At 32.2% G+C, this 20,943-nt stretch overlaps 1 protein-coding gene across 1 annotated transcript in view; it reads left to right on the top strand.

Annotated features, from left to right (window-relative positions):
• LOC126773591 (adenylate cyclase, germination specific-like) overlaps positions 1-20,943 on the top strand; it is a 114,597-nt gene that overhangs the window by 43,226 nt on the left and 50,428 nt on the right. Inside the window, exon 4 of the mRNA XM_050494562.1 lies at positions 11,056-11,165. Coding sequence (XP_050350519.1) covers positions 11,056-11,165 — 110 coding nt within the window. The remainder of the gene's footprint in view (positions 1-11,055; positions 11,166-20,943) is intronic.

The following is a 20,943-nucleotide window of genomic DNA, read 5'->3' on the forward strand; positions in this document are numbered from 1 at the left end:
AATATAGTCGCAATATTATTGTATGATTTTAGTGTATTTACAAAAGAAAATTAATCGTTTTCACTGTTTTACATTTTAACATAATATTTTGAAGTATTCAACATTTTCTTGTATTTTTATAAGCTTAGTTTTATAAATAATGGATGATACGTGCCTAAGCTAGTGTTTGTGTCGGAAATATTAATATTATTCACTCTTGTTCACGGAGCCAATATAGCTATATATATGTGGTCTGTTCAAATGTTATTGAAACTCATAAGAGTGAAAGAGATGGAACTATTTAACTTAAAGCATTACAATTATTGATTATCAAAAATCTACCTTCATTTCAGAAATAAACACCTGAGGTGTTTTTTTTAATTGATTTCAATTTTTAATATAATAAAAAAATTGCCAGACGTTGTGATCTTTTCATTTCCAAGTTGTCTTTTTTCTTATCTTTTCGTCAGATATATGCACGAGAGGGAGTTAATCCACGATGCTATGGCTATAGAGATAGGGATGAAAGGAAGAAAAACACAATGCGATGACCTCAAATAAATGGAATAGGCGCTAGCGAATTATATCTGCGATTGATTTTAGTGTTTACATTTTTACTTACATTCGCTTTGTCTATTGTTGCTATGTTTTTTAATATCCTGGTACATTATTCAGACAAAATTTTCTCGTACTATGGAAACCAGACAACTGATATACTATATACTTTTCTTTTGTAAATACATACTTATATAGATAATTACACCCAGACTCAGGACAAACAGACATGTTTATATACACAAATGTCTGTCCTGGGTGGGAATCGAATTCACTTAGGCTCGGCTTCACCCCGGCTCGTTTAGAACATTAATTAAATATTAATACTGGCGCACTCATGCCGGAACACAACAATACCAGGTAATGCTTCTCTAGAATTGATATATGATGATTTAGTGGCTGCACAAAGTCCTATCCAGCTATTAACATTATATTATAAATGGTTTAAGTTTTACAGTAGTGTTAGGTCGATTAAAATAGAAAAAAATACAGGGAACAATTACTACGATGAAAAAACAGTATTTATTAATTGTTCAACTTTAAAAAAATGTAAAATCAAGTCAAATATATTTGCTTAGGACTTACAGCTGATATCTTGGTAAAATAAAAAGTGGTTAACTCAACTGAAATTGTTAAATATAAGTAGGATTTGAATCAAAACTATATAAAAGAGCACCCCTATAAATTTGGATAACTAAAAGTAATTTATAGTAACATCTATTGTTTTATAGCTTGCTTTTCATCAATAAACTCTGAATATACTCTGAAAAAATGCTAATTTTTTTTGTTTTTTGTATAATTTTGTATAAATTTTTACATAAGTAAGCACTAAAAGAACATATAATATAAAATTAAAACTTTTACAGAGTAATGCAAAATATTTTAATAAAGGGGAAATTCTTTGGAGCTTATTCCACCACGCTGCTCCAATGCGGGTTGGTAGAATTCACATGTGGCAGAATTTCAGTGAAATTAGACACATACAGGTTTCCTCACGATGTTTTCCTTCACCGTAAAGCACGAGATGAATTATAATCACAAATTAAGCACATGAAAATTCAGTGGTGCTTGCCCGGGTTTGAACCCACGATCATCGGTTAAGATTCACGCGTTCCTACCACAGGGCCATCTCGGCTACCACAGGGCCATCTCGGCAAACCAAACCTTCTCCTCAAAAAGAGGAGAGGAGGCCTTTAGCCCAGCAGTGGGACATTCACAGGCTGTTACGGTTACGGTACGGTTACGGAAATTCTTTAATCAATAGTTATCTATGGCCTCGGATATTTATGAATCTATTAGAAGTTGGACATTGTTTAGCAGAAAGCGGGATATCGCTTGGTTAAAAACTAAAACTTTTAGTTTTTATTAATTTAGTTCATTTTTAAATGCACCAAAAATACGTCAATGTTTGGATTTCACCAACTAGCCTTAATTTCGAGACGTATTCATGCTATAAACTATAATTTAATGTCAATTTAAGTCTCATAAGTAATTTGGTACATTTCAACATTGAAGCTTTGCATGCTTATTGATAGTCAAACTAGAAACTACCACCGGTTCGAAAAAGAAACTCAGCGGGTTTTTTATATATCATGTTTCGTTTACAAAAAAAAAAAAAAAAGAAAAGAGAAATAGCCATGTGGCGATCGTTTCATTCCCAGATTATATTTTTAGTCGAGGCGTGCCTTTACGTGCAACTGAGTATTCTTGAAAAGCTTTGTATAAGATTAATGTAACAAGCAAATTATGTTTCGTTTTAGATACGAAAAGTACGTAACTTAGTGTGGCTTTGTAAATCGTTATAATACCGTAACTCTATTTGAAGAGAAGGTTTGGTAAAATAGTAAGGCTTACAAGCATACACTTAAGGTTCGAACAACAAGATACAATACAAGAAAAAAATGCTCATAATAATTGTATGAATATTTTTAAGATATTTCTTAGATACTGACACCGATACTATTTTGCATAAAATATACTTGAATTTTTTTAATGTTTTATTTTGATATTTGGAGATCCAAGGGATTACAATATTTTTTTCATTTATCTGTTGTTTTTCCCTTATTTTATGAGTATGTTTGTGCAGATGTGTCAATTGGAAACCTAGTGAATTAAATGATCTTTTTACTAGCGACTCACTTGGTATGGTAGTTTTCTTTGGTGTTGTTTAAGAGGAACAATCCCATCATCATTTATTTTCATATAACTTATCATATCGATTTATTTAGCATACAACATACAAGCTACAAGAGTTGACATGCTTCCAAATTCATTCGGCAAATGTTTGGTTACTGTTTTTCATAAAACGATTCGTTTAGCTTACGAATGGTAGAACTGTCCACAAAACTTCAAAATTCTAATTTGTTTTTTGCCAAAATTTACTTAATATCATATCATTAAATATACATAAATGAAATACCTAAAGCTTTTTCGTGAATAAATCCGTTTGTTGTTGAAAATTAAATGAAAATTACAATAGCATTGAGGTCACAGCAAGCATGCATTGATATGCGGCACCAAAACTTTATATTATAATATCTACTCGCAAACATGACTAATGTTCTCCAAGTGGTCAAAGTTTGTCTAAAAATTAATATAGAAAATTGTATAAAAACGTTTGAATTTGCATTATTTTCTTTTATTTCCAATTTATTTTAATTTGTAACTAGTGTCTGTCAAACAAAAAAAAAAGTAAAACGTTGACAAATACAGAAGAAGAAGACACCGAACTTATTTGTCTCCCACGATTTATGCATTAATAAGTGAACAGTAATTTACACAGCTAATGATAATGGTTGAAACTTTATATTTTTGTGCAGTGCAGACTAACGATCGGCTGTTGAAAGGCTAATCAGATTTGTCTCACTCGGTATGAAAAGTTCGGTTCGCGGACGGTCTAAAGAGGCAAGAAGAAGATACTTATACATATTTAACTATTTTTAATATTGAGAAGATTAGAGAATATGCCATTTGACTGTAAGAGTTCTCTAATAAATATAATATTTTAGAAATCAGGACGGAAATAGGTTTTTCAAAAAAGATAAATATACAACAATAAAGTAGACGTATATTGACACGTACAATTTACACATAAATAGAACAAAGGAATCAAAACTGAGTAACTGAAATATTCTTTATGAGATATCCGCCACAACCGAGAATCCAAGCAGTCTAGTCAAGTCAAGCGTCTAAAGCCAGCCTGGCCGGCCGATGAGCTGGGCAGGGCCAGTCCCCACCACGATGACCATCACGTGATCAAGTCGAGCCGCTAGGCCACGCCCCTTCGGAAGATATTCATAACAATACATTAATTCTATCTAAGATGTATGAGTCCATTTCGCGTAAGGATTCACTTACCTTGCAAAACGGAACAGTAACAGCCTGTGAATGTCCCACTGCTGGGCTAAGGCCTCCTCTCCCTTTTTGAGGAGAAGGTTTGGAGCTTATTCCACCACGCTGCTCTAATGCAGGTTGGTGGAATACACATGTGGCAGAATTTCAGTGAAATAAGACACATGCAGGTTTCCTCACGATGTTTTCCTTCACTGTCAAGCACGAGATGAATTATAACCAGAAATTAAGCACATGAAAATTCAGTGGTGCTTGCCCGGGTTTGAACCTACGATCATCGGTTAAGATTCACGCGTTCTTACCACTGGGCCATCTCGGTGAAACCAGAACACAGCAATACAATATAAATACTGTTATTAGCTAGGATGATAAGCCAAAGATTTATTAATACGTTTTTATTAAGTAGTTTTCATTTGTCATTGATTTTTCTTGTAACATACATAATTATCAATAAGCTTCTGAAACGCTGACAATTTCAATAAACAAATTTTTCTTGAGTCTTTATTGTTATTAATCAAATTGACATTCAAATTTCAGTATTACAAATTCATTACTAATATTACTAATCTGCAAAAGTTATTCTATAACAAACAACTTAAAGTTATTAGGGGTCACACGACAACTGATACGGGAATATCGTCTTCGGAAACATGTGTACGAGGCATGGAATCACAAAATGCTATTGACGTATTGCGTGATCTATCCAAGGCTTTCAATTTCGTAGAATTTTCGAGAATATCAAATCGATTTTGTATAAATTAAACATTATAGTATTAGTTCTTGAACTCATTTCTTCGCTAAATAATTCAACAAGTTTTCATTTTCCAATAATGGAAACTTGTTGAATAAGTTGGAATGAAGTATTCTGTATCCGTGCTAATGTTCTTGTGATTGTTCTTTTTTATATTTTTCGTAAAATATCTTCTATTCTATGTAAAATATATTTTATTGGTGGTAGAGCTTTGTGCAAGCTCGTCTGGGTAGGTACCACCCACTCATCAGATATGCTACCGCTTAACAGCAATACTAGGTATTGTTGTGTTCCGGTTTGAAGGGTGAGTGAGCCAGCCAGCCAAAATCTAATTATTTTTTTACATCGCGATATGACATCGTAGACATTGTTTTATCATTTATACACATAAAATATAAAAAAGAACAAAACAAATATTTTCATTTAATAATAGAGATCTTCAGGCAAGAGATACTACAGACTTAAAAAAATCACATATATAAATCTGCTTTTGTCGTCCTTAACAGGAAGACTAGCTCCACAGCATACGCTGCTAGACAACCTGATATTAATACTAATTATGTATTATTATTTTGAAAAAATAATAATACATAAGGTTTTATATAATGCACACTGTACAGTGTGTAAAGGATTATATAAATGATAGAAGAGCTTGAAATTAGTTGATCGAAGATCTTCACACAGGATATGTAAATATAATTGTATATGATTATTACATATAGCATTTACGTGCTTTATATTAAAATTAAAATTGTAATATAACGACGATTCAAAAGAGAGCCCACTTGAATAATGTAAGTTTTGACTTTAACGTACCCAATTGGTACATTTTGGTTATTATATTGTACTAGCAACACGTCCCGGCTTGTACGGGTCGGATAAAGGTCTACATTGAAGGTTTTTATTTAAAAACTTTTTTTGTCCGTTTCCTTATAGTGTACGCAGAATAGCTCGGCAAATTTTCACCACAATAGGGTGAATAGGGACGAATTATATAGCACACATACAAACATTATTTATTATTTTTATAAAAGATTACTATAAGGTAAATACATATATAAATATTATATATATTTTAGACCACTAAACACTTTGTTATATCAATATTATTTACAAAATAAAGATAATTTTGAGTGAATCGTCACGAAGAAGCAAAGTAATAATGTAAATCCTACTGCTGGGCTTAGGTCTTATCTCCTTTTGAGGAGAAGGTTAGCAGCTTAGCCACACTCCAATGCGAGTTGGTGGATACATAGATTACAGATATTATCTGACACATGCTGACATCCTCACGATATTTTCCCCTATCGCAGAGTATATGCATCTCGAGTTTGAATCCGTAATCATCGGTTAAGATCCACCAGTTCTAACCACTGAAATATCACGGCTCTGGAGGCAGCCACAGGTAAATACTAGCAATACATATGTAGTTTACCGCGCAAGCACTCCCTCTATGTTAGTTTAATTAGTTGATTCCCACAGCTAGTACGTGCATTAGTTTGTAAATAGCTTAGTAACTAAAATTTTTGAACCGTGCCAATGTTTAAATGTAACTTGAGAATAAATGGATTCAAAGTTTAATCTGAAATTAAAGCGCTATGTATGCAAATGTATTCGATAGCGAAGACCTTTTTTAAATTCATTTAATTTACAAAATGGTTGTTTCGTGAATTCAGATTTTTTTTATTTAAACTTTTGCATCGTACTTATTAATTTAATAACTTTATTTTTTTTAATTTGTTGTTTGTTTATGTTCGGAAACAGTGACCGGAAGACGACAGTAATATTTTTGATTTTGTTTGAAATTTAATATAGAAAGGCCAATAGGCAAATATGTGGTAAGTGGTCACCACCGCTCATGTCGGCACAGTATATATTGACAGATATATTGATGCATCGGTAACAAGGGGCATTATAATGTCTCTTGTGGCTGATGACACCCTCGCTCATTCACTTTTCCACCAACACAAATACATAGCCCCATCATTACATTGATTTAGTATCTGTATGTTCATGAAAACGTTTTTATTTTATAGATATAGACATTGGCATTGAAAGAAATGTTAACCATCGCTTACATCGCCAATGCGCCACCAACCTTGGGATTTAAGATGTTATGCCCGTTGTGCCTGTAATTACACTGGCTCACTCGCCCTTCAAACCGTAACACAACAATACCAAGTACTGTTGTTTTGCGGTAAGAAGGTGCACCGCAAAAACCTTCTCCTCAAAAAGGTAGAGGAGGTCTTAGTCCAGCAGTGGGACATTCACGGGCTGTTACAGAAGCTGTTTTGTGGTAGAATATCTGATGAGTGGGTAGTGCCTACCAAGACGAGCTTGCAGAAAGTCCTACCACCAGTAAGATATATATATAATATGTATTTGATTGTAATATACCACGTATATAAGGATAGTATTTAAAAAAGGTAAAAAAATTAATCAACATAGAAGCGTTACACTTGCCTATTTATTATCAAAAATCTACCGGCACAGTAATAAACACCACAGACCCTAGAAAAACCGGCGAAAGAAACTTAGCGGGACTCAGTTTCTTACAATTATATTTTTTTATTTGAAATGGTCTGGACGCGTTCATTTTATTTCCAATGTGTGCAATTATCTAAAAAGATTAGCACACAAACGTTCATTAACGGTTATTTTATATTCAACATTTGAATATTTTTGAACGTTTTCTGGGATTCTGTTGTGAAAGCGTATACGTTATCCGTCAAAAGAGTTCCTAACCCTGTGTAATTGGGTTATAGTAGTTACAGGTTTGTGCTTGTTACTTGTGTTAACAGTATGTACGTCACAGTATATAGAAAAATCCTATATGTGTACATAATATTATTAAATATATATTGAGAAGCGACAGTCATTATTTTAATACCATTAAATTTATATTGTAATCAATTATTAGAAAATTGAAAGTGATTTGAGCCTTCTTAACAAAAATCACATAAACATCATTTTATAAACCAAAAAGCCGAGATGGCCCTGTGGTAAGAACGCGTGAATCTTAACCGATGATCGTGGATTCAAACCCGGGCAAGCACCACTGAATTTTCATGTGCTTAATTTGTGATTATAATTCATCTCGTGCTTTACGGTGAAGGAAAACATCGTGAGGAAACCTGCATGTGTCTAATTTCACTGAAATTCTGCCACATGTGAATTCTACCAACCCGCATTGGAGCAGCGTGGTGGAATAAGCTCCAAACCTTCTCCTCAAAAAAGAGGAGAGGAGGCCTTTAGCCCAGCAGTGGGACATTCACAGGCTGTTACGGTTACGGTATAAACCAAACAAGTTAGCCAACTAATCAAACCAAAGTTGCACTAGGCAGTGTTTTAAAATTTTCAATGCGAAGTGTTTCAATTACAGTTTCAAGTTGCGAGTTTTCTTGCGAGAGAGAAAGTTAAATATTTTATATTTAAATGTTTATTACGTTTTATAAGATTTTGAAAAAGCCGGAGCATATAAGTTGGATTTTATACGACGGCACGTATACGTTGGAAGTAATTCCTTCAAGGGATAAGCGTGCCTTTTATCCTTAGTTTTATCATGACGGAGTATATTCAAATTTCATTTCTGGTATAATAATAATAATAATATCCTGGGACATTTTTCACACACGGCCATCTAATCCCAAATTAAGCTTGTACAAAGCTTGTGCTATGGAAACCAGACAACTGATATACTACATATACTACTTTTCTTTTGTAAATTCATACTTATATACATAATTACACCCAGACTCAGGACGAACAGACATGTTCATGCACACAAATGTCTGTCCTGGGTGGGAATCGAAAGCACAACCTTCGGCGTGAAAAGGCAAGTATTTACCAACCACGCCAACCAAAATAAACTAAGTTATGTATATAAAGTGCCTCTAATGCACTCTGTCTATTCCCTATGATATGATATATATACACGTGCAGGAGAAAATTATTTGTGTTGATTATTATTTCTTGTTAAAAAATCCTGTACCAGTATTAAAGTGGAGAGTTAAAATAAAAAACAATTTGCACTAAATAAAACAGCGTTTGCAGTTAAAAACAATAGTTTTTTTTAAAGAAGACATATTTCTGCGGTTAGTTTTCTTTGTGCCAGTCTCAGTCTCTGGAAAGTTTAGTAAAATAAATAGAAGTTGCAGCTTACGTTAAATGTATTGAAAATAATTGTTTTTAATTCTGAGTAATCTTATATTTATTTAAAGTTAGGTTAAATAATTTATCTAAATAGTTTTTAGTATGATTAGGATTTAAATTTTAATATTATGTTTAATAAAATTTATACTTAACCTAGTTTCGCCCAAGATGGTAAATCTTAAGATATATAAAGCAAAATCCATAACTTTTTATTTGTTCATGTATGAGCATATCTAGTTAAAATAAAATTAGAATAAAATTTTCTTGATAAGAACACAAAATGCCCTTCAATCTTTTAATTTCTTTCATTTTTATTACATATTACTTTTAACGCTTTATTAAGCTAAAAATTGTATAATTCATTATATTTATTAATTATTAAAAAAAAATAATAGAATGTTGACGGTAATAAATGTAGATAGATACAATGGCGAATATTATGATTTTCTTGACGGAAAATTTTGGACCAAATTGGAACCCAAGAACTCACGATTTGCAGCCTTATAAGTGAACTAGAAGATCAATCAAGCTAATCTTTATAAGATAAGGGTAGAAAAAGCTTTTTTAATTTTCTCGTTAATTGTTCAACATTTAATTCTGCAAATGATCATTGCAATATTTAAATATACGGTCATTTGTATTAGAATCAATCATTATATGTTTACGGGTTAATATTATTTTTATTAAGCCGAGATGGCCCAGTGGTTAGAACGCGTGAATATTAAGCGATGAACGTTGGTTCAAAACCGGGCAAGCACCACTGAATTTTCATGCGCTTAATTTGTGTTTATATTTCATCTCGTGCTTGACGGTGAAATAAAACATCACGAGGAAACCCGCATGTGTCTAATTTCACTGAAATTTTGCCACATGTATATTCCACCAACCCGCATTGGAGCAGCGTGGTAGAATAAACTTCACGCCATCTCCTCAAAAAAGGAGAGGAGTGGGACATTCAAAGGCTGTTACTTTTTACTTAATTATTAGATAGCCAACCCTATATACAAAGAAATAAATTTTCCTAATGCGTATATAAAAGTAGTGTTACAAAGTATATACAATTACAGACTAACATAACATGCAAATAAAAGTTGTTGCTCTAATTGAAAAAAAAAAACAAAAAAGAAAAAATCTTTAACTTAAATTACAGCGTGTGTTAACAAAATACATAACCGAATTGTTGACATTATCTATAATAATAATAATAATATCCTGGGACATTAATTACACATGGCTATCTGATCCAAAGCAAGGCAGAGCTTGTACTTTGGAAACCAGACAAGTGATATACTACATATACTACATTTCTTTTGTAAATACTTGTAGATAATTACACCCAGACTCAGGACAATCAGACATGTTCATGCACACAAAGGTCTGTCCTGGGTGGGAATCGAACCCACAACCTTCGGCGTGAAAGGCAAGTATCTACCAACCACGCCAACCGGCGTATATCGTATTATATAACAATGTTATGTAATGTCCAATGGCCTTAATGTCCCATCTCAAATTCTATTATATATGTATATTAGAAATTGCATCAAGTACAGTTATAGCCACGATTTAATTGTCTAAGGCCGACAGCTACTTTGTGTCAGGATAAATTAAATTAAGTGGAAATTCTGACATTACAGTGCACGTTTACGGCCATATTAGGCTTAGACTGTACAGTGCGTTTAACATCCACATCCGCTGCGGTTTTCACCCGCATTGTACGAGTAATTATAAAAGATATAATTTGTACGTATTTAGCAAGGTTTTTTGATGTCGTTGATTACACAATTATAAATTCTTCTTTATTTAATTTTAAAATCAAATTATATACTTGGAAGTAGTGGCGGAAAAACGTTACATAAATTTTGTTTTTATTGTTAGTATTCAAGGCAGTAAAAATTAGTACGAGCGATATATTACAATATATATCCATAAACGACATTAGCACCATTCCGTGCCATAATTTGCACTTAAATGATCAAATATTTTTTATCTTTTTTTGATCTTGTAAAGGAAAATCTTGCTTGTAAAGGAAATCATCGTGAGATAACCTGCATGTGTCAAATTTCACTAAAATTCCATTGGAGCAGCGTGGTGCAATAATCTGGAAAAACCTGCTCCTCAAAAAAAGGAGAGGAGGCTTTAGCTCAGCAGTGGGACATTCACAGGCTGTTACTGTACTGTTATGGGATTGAACCTGCAATCTTCAGCGTAGACCCTATAGGTCATATCAGCTAATGCTGCTTAAGTAATTAAATGTTATATGTTTTTAGGTAAATACGACGCTGTCGCTGGGTGAAATGGTGCTTGCAGTTCAAGATGAACGGCTTTTCGTTACAAGATATTTGTTCTCAGATTACCAAGCGATGGATTATTTTAATGAGTAAGTAATCATTTTATTCTATATTAAGTTAAAAATGAACTTCAATACTAGAGATAGCATAGTTCTTAAGATGCAACGCTTAAGTTTTTTTCCAGGGATATTTATTTTAATAAATAATATTACCTCTAATCTACAGTGGTAGATGGTAGGGCTTTTTCAAAATGGTATCCATTTATAAATTAAAAAAATAATAATTAACCGACATCAAAAAACACAAACAGATTTGATTTACATGGGAACATCATATTCTTGGTGATAATGGTACCACCTCGAGACGCTTTAAAACAATAACAAATTATTAAATAAAAATATATTTTATTTAATAATTTCATAAAAATATACATACAATCGAACACAGAATCTTCTTTTTTGAACACGGACAAAACGCTATTAAAGTACAACAAAATAATAGGTACAAATTAAATATTTGAAATTAATTGGTATTTATGCTCTCTTGTATTGTTTATTGATTATTGATCATAGGACCATTCGCACCAATAGAATTACAGCTTGCACAAAGCCCTACCAATACTGGTGGTAGGCTTTGTGCAAGCTCGTCTGGGTACCACCCACTTATCAGATATTCTACTGCAAAACAGCAGTAACTGGTATTGTTGTGTTCCGGTTTGAAGGATGAGTGAGCCAGTGTAATTACAGGCACAAGAGATTTAACATCTTAGTTCCCAATCGCATAAGCGATGTAAGCGATGGTTAACATTTCATACAATGCTAATGTCTATGGGCATTGGTGACCACTTACCATCACGTGGCTCATACACTCGTCCGCCTACCTATTCCATATAAAAAATATCTATATATATGTTTGTTTTTTATATCCATTTGTATACCTTTGAATGGACTTATGAATATGTAAATGACACTTGAAGCCATTGGAGCCTTAAGGGTACTTAACCCTTTTTGTGATATATCGATTTACGAGCAGAGATGGCCCCGTAGTTGGACATGGAAATCATAACTGATGATGGATTCAATCTTAATGTATTTAATTTGTGTTTTCTAACCCCCGAGACAAATATATATATATATATATATATATATATATTTATTTATTTATTTGTAAAAGCACGCATACAACATATATACAAAATATTTACAAATGAACTTATAAAACAATAAAAATATAGGTATCTAATGTGCATGTCAATTACAAGTGTACAGAGCACTTCCAGATTTATAATTTAAAAGTAAAAAAAATCATAAGTAAATTTTTGAAATTAAATTATAAATTAATGTCATTGTTATAATAAAAATCAGTAAAAAATCATTTCTTTGTACGCGTACTCGCCGATTAGAAAGTTTTTTTCCTTGAAAAAATTATAAATAGATTTGAATATATGTTTCAAATAAGTATATGTATGTAGTCATATGTTAGTAATAACGACATTATGAATATTATTATTTCGTCCTAAAATTGTTATTTTTTTTAATTGGCGCTTCATGTAACGAAGCGTAGGTAATTGATGGACGGATTTTATTAATGTCAATTTTATGAAATAGTTACGTTTTGCCTAAATGTCAATAATGACAATGATAATAAAATACAACAAATTATAATAGTTTGCTTGCTTGTACGGTTGATCTTTTTATTGTGTTATAAGTACTGTTTTGAATTGCCGACGACTTTTGCTGTTGGACGGATTCGATCTCGCCTACTCGCTGATTTTGTGCTACTTCACAAAGATTCTGATTAATAATGGTAATGATTTTAAAGTGCATAAATTGTTTAACAACAGGATACAAAAACACGTATCTTCGTTACAATATTCGATGCAAACTCTTCTCAAAATGGTAAGCCTTTCTACAGGTATGTAATGTGTTATATTTTTTTTATGGCTGAATCACTCTCGGATAGCAATGAAATAATACACGACATAGAATGCTGTTTACAAAATTACCTAACTTTCATTATAAAATACAGTGCCTGGTGACAATTATCAGAATTCTATATAAATCGCTGACGTCAACGCTATCAAATAAGAAAAAAAACTTGCACTATGCACACTACTCTTAGACTTACAAATACAAAGAAATGCAAGTTCTAAACACATTTAGTTTTATTTTTAGTTATAATTAAAAAAGCTACAATAAAATGCTATATAAAACATGTTTACTCGACTTTTCGGGAGGGGTAAAGTTTAAAAGAGTTTCGGGCATTAATCATCATTTGTTGCTTTGCATGTCTTCTAGATTAATGTTTATTTTGTGCTTGATATTATAATGTTGCGTTTAGCATATTATGTTATATATGTTCAATTTATCCTATAATAATACCATTGTTTACTAAGTAATCTAGTTTACTTTATCTATTTTTCACCAATTAATTAAGTTGGTACAGTATTTGCAACAGGCCAACGGTCGCCAAGCAAATGTTTTTATCATCCAGTGAGCACGCTTTTTTCATATATTTATCATTGCGGAGAGAGATTGACGTATCCGTTGACAGCATGCTCGTTGAGCGTGCTATTTTCGACCGTTTACGCTGACATATTCAGTAATATATTTACTTGGTGGTGAGGCTTTGTTCAAGCTCGTCTGAGTGGTACCACTCATCACTTTTTCTACCGTTAAACAACAATATTTTTATTTTTATTTTCCAGCTTGAAAAGTGTATAATTACAGGCACAAGGGACATAGCATCTTAGTAGCCAATGTTGTTGGCGATTTATATTAAAGTTATTATTTCGTACAGCGCTAATGTCTGTGAGAAGTGGTGGTTACCAACAGGTGGCCTATTTGACTATTTGCCAGTCTGTCTACCTTTTTCAATAAAAGCACTATTATCAAGCGGTTATGCCGATATTTTCAGTGACATATTACGTTAGTGTAAAAATAATACAACATTGTTAATCCAACATTTGCGGCAATTGTTTTTTAATTTGTCGTTCATAAGTTTTTGTAAAATTGAAGTCGATATTACTAATACGGTCTATTTTGTTATGCATCGATCTATTTTTATCACGAAATCGTGATTGCCCAATAGTAAAATAACAATTAGCACTTACATAAATAGAAATCATACATTAAAAAAATATATTCATAGTCAAAATCAGATCATAGAAAAAAAGAGAAAGAGATTCAACGGGTTTTTTAAAGTTCCTGATAGACGACAATTATTATATGAAATATCACAGAGAATAATGTTTGTCATAAAACAAAGATGTGTTTCATTTTCTGTAAATGACATATAATCTCAATAATTATATAACCTTTTGCATACAAAACTCTTTACATTATTCTTATTTAGCAAGTGACACAGCATACGCATATGTTGTAAAAAAAATTCACCACAATAGTGTTACAAGTCGAGTAGGACGCGCAGAAATCTTAAAAATAAAAAACATGTCTACCCTCAATTAATGAATGAATGAATTTATACCAAGTGTCACTCGGGATGATGTAAGGCTTCTAAGGATATCGCATACATGCAAATCTGTTCAGGCAATTAGAAGTTATGGTGAAATCAACTGACATATATAGATTACACCCGTTTTTTTAAATTAAATGCTATTTTTAATTATACAATACAAAAGCGGAAATATCCTATAAATATATATATTCCAACTCTAGACTACTGTCCTTAGATTTAACAATTAATAATATAAAACTAAGATATATATGATAATATAAATAAATACATAGTGAACACATGTAACAAAAATAAATACGATGTTTGTATTATTTCGAATATGTTTTCTCGTGGTTGATTTAAAAGTGGCTACCGTTGAAGATTTTATACGTAAATTATTCCAAAGTCTTAAAGAATACGTAATAAAAGATTTGGAATATTCTTATTCCAAATCCAGAAAGAACGTATTCGCAAAGATAGCTTCAACATTTTACTAGAACTCAGTCGTTTCTAAATTGACTAGTTACCCGTTCCCGCATTCGCACGGGCAGAAGTCAGTCAATGTTTTATATTTTTATAGAATTACACTGGCTCACTCACCCTTCAAACCGGAATACAACAATACCATGTATTTCTGTTTTGCGGTAGAATATGTGATGAGTGGGTGGACCTACCCAGACGAGCTTGCAGAAAGCCCTAGCACCATTAAAATCATTTATATCGTAATATATTTATAACTATTAGTTTACGTGGCGCACGCTCGTAAAGCGTCACATTCATCATGTTTTTTCCCGAGATATTCAACAATAATCTTGATTTAAATCTTAGTGAATTAAACACCTAGCCTTCTTCATGAATCACTCTGACAAAACCCTATACATTCATTCATACATTCCTCTTTCTGAAAACTGCATTGTTTAACAAAATTTATAAATAATTCCGTGTGTCCTATAATATAAGTTCATATATATATAAGTTCATTCAGTAATATTATTCTATACGTATACTTTGTAAACGGATTTGCATCAATATGTTATGTAACAAGTGTACATAATTAGTTACGATGTAATATATAAATTGGTGTTATATGAAATAATTGGTATTCGTACAAACATTAATTAATTGGTACAAACCGCTTTCCGATAGCGAACATGGTTAATGTACTTTATGCTAATTGCAAGTTATTTTCAACCATGAATTATTAGAAATATTATTAACGATATGACATAGAAACTTTTATGAAAAAAGCCTACTTTTTCCTTAAAGGAACGCACCTCCAAGTTTTCCGGTGTTGCGGATGTCCATGGGCGGTGGTAGTCACTTTACATCAGGTGAACCTCCTGCCAGTTTTTTCGCTGGTTCCTTTCAGGTCTGGGTTATTATTTTTCGAACCGGTGGTAGTTTCTATATTTGACAATCAATAAGTAAAAGCAACGCTTCTACGTTGAATTAAGTATTTTGATTTTGAATTTGCCTCCTCATACATAAACAAAAAAAAATATTCGTGTAGAACATAAATCATAACCGAAGATTGCGGGTTCAAATTCGAACAAACATTTCTGTGTTTTCATTTGTTTAATTTGTGTTTGTAGTATTTAAAGTTTATTATTCCACATGTCCTTTCCTTCACAATTCTTTTTTACTTTTAACTAAATAATTCTTTGTATAACATCAAATATTTTAATGTCATTTTTAATTTCCTAAATTACTATACTAATACCCATAGCAAAACTTAAATGAACGCGCCGAGACAAACTTAGAAATTAAAAAAATATTACAATTATTTCTTTACATTCATACAGTTCATTTCACAATATTTGCCCAGCAATGGTATTTTTACTAATTGATACTTAACTTTATTGAGTAAATACATAAACAAATGTAATCATGATAATTATACCCACAGCCTCCGTTATATACTTCGTGGCAACATAATAAATAGCATGCGGGGAAAGCTAAGGCGAATTGGAAGTTGTAATTTATTTAAGGGATGGCGGTTGTTATTCCAAAAGTGGAAAAGTACAAATCCGTTCTAAAATATTTAAGGTCCCGTACAAAAGTCAATTTTGGCTTGTATTCTTTTTTAAGTTTTATTACAAATAATGTAATTTTTTTTCTTAACGCATGTTAAGTTAGCCTATAAGTGAGTTATGCAATTTTTATATTTAAGTTATTTAAGATTGTAGTTAAGTATAAGAAACAAATTTGTATACAGCGTTGGCTTCCTATTTAATAAAAAAAATTAAAAAAAAAATGTTTGTTTGGTCCATAAACACAATTTAAGATAATCTAAACAGATGAAACTATACTTACATAACTATGTCGGATAACGAAGATAAGAACGTCAAATCTATTTGTATTCGCAGCGTATTCGGATGAGGCTATTTGTAACAAAGTAGTTGACGGTTCGTTGTCAATATCGTTCGTTTTGGGTAAGCTGGAAAATAGGACGTGGAGCGGTTACCATTGAGCTTATTTCCTGGAGACAGAGCGGAGCATATACGTAGAGACAATCTCATTCTCACTTCACCGTGTTCCGATGATAACCTGTACATTTTTAGTAAATATTATTAATTCATTTAACTATAGCTGTTTAGTGCACACGGATTTTTATTTCGTTCATCAACGATGGATCAAGCATTGAGAAGCAATGCACGCTCATATACATTCACGTTAACTATATATAAAATCTATCTTATTTGTACTAATAAATGAGTAGACGTGTTTTTTTAAGGTCTAACTGAACAACTTCTTAACTATCAGCATCAGGTGGCCGATATGCTCATCCGCCTTCCTATTCTTTTTTTTATAGAATACCTACCCAGACGAGCTTGCACAAAGCCCTACCACCAGTGGAAAAAAAAGTTGCAGTGTGATTCGGAGAAGGTTTTAGTATATGATATTATTATATAAGCAGCAACGCAGTTTCACTCGCTTTTAAATAATTTTGACGAGTAAATTTGTTTATTGAATTGTTACTTCATTTGATACTATGAATTTCTTGAAATAATATCAGCATGCTAAATCGGTGGTAGGACTTCGTGTAAGCTTAATATATTATGAGTATAATACTATGTATATATGTGGTTGCATTCCAGTTTATAAGGTAAGTGAGCCTAAAGATCGCGAACGCTTAGTGTATAATATTTGTAATAGATCACCTGATGTTAAGATGTTACCACCGCCTATAAGAAATTTTAACCACCCCTTACATCGCCAATGCGACACCAACATTGTAAACCAATGTAAATTGTATGTGTTTTTAATTCTAATACATGATTGTATGATTGTATATATATATATATTATATATTATATATATTATATATATATATATATATTGTATATGTATATATATATATTTAAATATATATTTAAAAATATAATCTTGCGCCTTCGAATTTTACGAGGAGTAGGATTAAGCAATATATCCTTTTTTTGTCAGCTTCTTGACACCAATGATGACTCTGTTAATTAACGATGTGTGTTGCCTTATCGCGTTGCTTGGGCCAGGTGCAGCCTTACGGATGATGGTATCGTTGCTTACACCATACACGTTAGACTAACTGACGAGTAGGTGGTATACCAACTACCTACCACTATAAGAAATTATTATTAATTAATTTCCTGTTTTAAATTACAATGTGTTTTTTTTTAATATATGGGTCTTTTCTTAATTAGTAATGTTTTACCAAATGCACAATTTTTCTATTACTTATTTACTTATAAGTGTATATATTTACAATCTCTGTGCTTATCTGTATTTACAAAATAAAATTGGATACAATAAAAATTAATAGTCACCCGTCTCCACGGATATTAAAAATATTTGTATATTTTTGTTCAAATATGTTTAGCTATTTGCTCTTAGCCGAGATGGCCTAGTGGTTAGATTAGGTTGTGTATGTATATAAAATTGAATATATTAATATATATATATATATATGTATATATATATATATATATATTTATGCTTTATTAGTTTATATTATGTCTTCGTAATGCCGTCATATCGCCTCCAATCTCAAGGATAACCTATATCAAATACTACCGGTAACTCTGAATGACTACTGAGATTTGATGATAGAAAAAGGCATGTAACGAGAAATTTGAACACCGGGGTCTTATAGCAAGCCAACCAATGTGGCACACAAAGATAACGCTATGCTATTCTTCCGATTGAGTTGAAACTCTGAACAGTTGTTGTTGACATTTGCGTGAATATTTTCAGCATATTACCATTAACAAATAATAGTTGGTACGTGAATCGTCGATGTCCCGTTACCAAGGCTCACATATTGCGTCCCACGATACACGTTTTCGGGACGCTAATTGTCCCTTTTTATGGCAAACCTGGTCATGTTACATAAAAATCCAATTTAATTAAAGTAAGATTCCGCTCTGTGCGATGCGCACTTGCACTTATTTTTTTCTCGTTTCTGTGCATTTGAAGGCATATTAATTAGTACTATAAATTTAATATTTAGCAAAATTGAGAAATAAGTTGTAACGCTTGTCGATCATCGCTTAATAAAGACGAATCATTTTAAATATTCGAATTAGTTAATTAGGTTATGTTTTACAAGAAAGTGTTTATGTTGTATGAAGTATTTGCTTGATAAAAGGTTGCAATTTTTTTATTTTTTTATTTTTTTTTTATAGAATAGGAAGGTGGACGAGCATATGGGCCACCTGATGGTAAGTGGTCACCAAACGCCCTTAGACATTGGCATTGTAAGAAATGTCAACCATCGCTTATAGCCAATGCGCCACCAACCTTGGGAACTAAGATGTTATGTCCCTTGTGCCTGTAATTACACTGGCTCACTCACCCTTCAAACCAGAATACAACAATATCAAGTATTGCTGTTTTGCGGTAGAATATCTGATGAGTGGGTGGTACCTAACCAGACGAGCTTGCACAAAGCCCTACTACCACCAGTACAAAGCCCTACCACCAGTATTGACTTATCTATATTGGTATAACCAGATTTTTTAAATGAATACTTTTAATAATTTCATTTATGATATCGTCGATTGAATTTTTATTATAACAATGAATATTTATTATTTAATTTTGTCATTTTTAAAAATTACTGATGATTTTTTGTTACTTTTAATTTGAATTTGATTAGATTGAATCTGGAAGTGCTATGTACATTGTAATTGACATGCATATTAGTTATACTATTATTGTTTTATAAATTATTTTTTCAATGCTTTATAGTTATGTTCTAAGTGAGTGTGCTATTATAAATAAATAAATAAATTTTGTTCTGAGGTTTAAAAAGTCTGGACGTTTTTATTTGACCAGAGCTCCAGTATTCCCTGGTAGGACTGTTACCACCGCTGTACTTAGCAGTGTTCGACATCGTCATTAGCTCCGTTACATATTATTAAAATCAAAAACATTTCAATATTGTATAAAATACATTTACTGCTTTAATCTAAGACAATCTAAATGCAAATTAGCCTGAATTGAAATCGATACATATGGAGCAGGAATATCTAAATTCTAGATTAATATGAATAATATGATTTAACTTATTGATACAGCCCAGTACTTATTAAACCACAGTTCTATTGACATTTGAGAATATATAGAAACCTTAAATAATGTTTATAATTGGTAAAGACAAAAATTGAGAGGTATCCTGAACGTTTCAAAGGAAACCTGCCACCATGCAGGGTGGTGAAATTTGCTCATCTGTGGTCTTAATATAGAGGAGAAATAAAACTTCGCCATTTTGTAACAGTATGGGTGATTAATAATTTGATCACCTCACTCTTACATGAATGCCAAAAGTATTATTTTATTAAATAATATTATTAATGCCCGTCTGGGTAAGTACTCACTCATCAGATATTCCGCCACTAAACAGTACAGTACAGTACAGTAACAGCCTGTTAATGTCCCACTGCTGGGCTAAGGCCTCCTCTCCCTTTTGAGGAGAAGGTTTGGAGCTTATTCCACCACGCTGCTCCAATGCGGGTTGGTAGAATACACATGTGGCAGAATTTCAATGAAATTAGACACATGCAGGTTTCCTCACGATGTTTTCCTTCACCGTTAAGCACGAGATGAATTATAAACACAAATTAAGCACATGAAAATTCAGTGGTGCTTGCCCGGGTTTGAACCCACGATCATCGGTTAAGATTCACGCGTTCTTACCACTAGGCCATCTTGGCTTTTTTTCGCCACTAAACAGCAATTCCGATTTGAAGGGTGGGTGACCCAGTTTAATTACAGGCCAAAATATCTCCGTTCCCAATTGGTGGCGCTTTGGCTATATAAGGAATGGTTAATATTCATTATATATTACCACTTAACATCAAGTGAAATATTTGTATGCCTACCTATAACATAAAAAGTATCAGTTGTATATTTTCATGGAAATTTCGGTACGAC

This window comes from Nymphalis io, chromosome 15 (genome assembly GCF_905147045.1).
Source record: "Nymphalis io chromosome 15, ilAglIoxx1.1, whole genome shotgun sequence".
In the NCBI taxonomy this organism is placed as follows: Eukaryota; Metazoa; Arthropoda; class Insecta; order Lepidoptera; family Nymphalidae; genus Nymphalis; species Nymphalis io.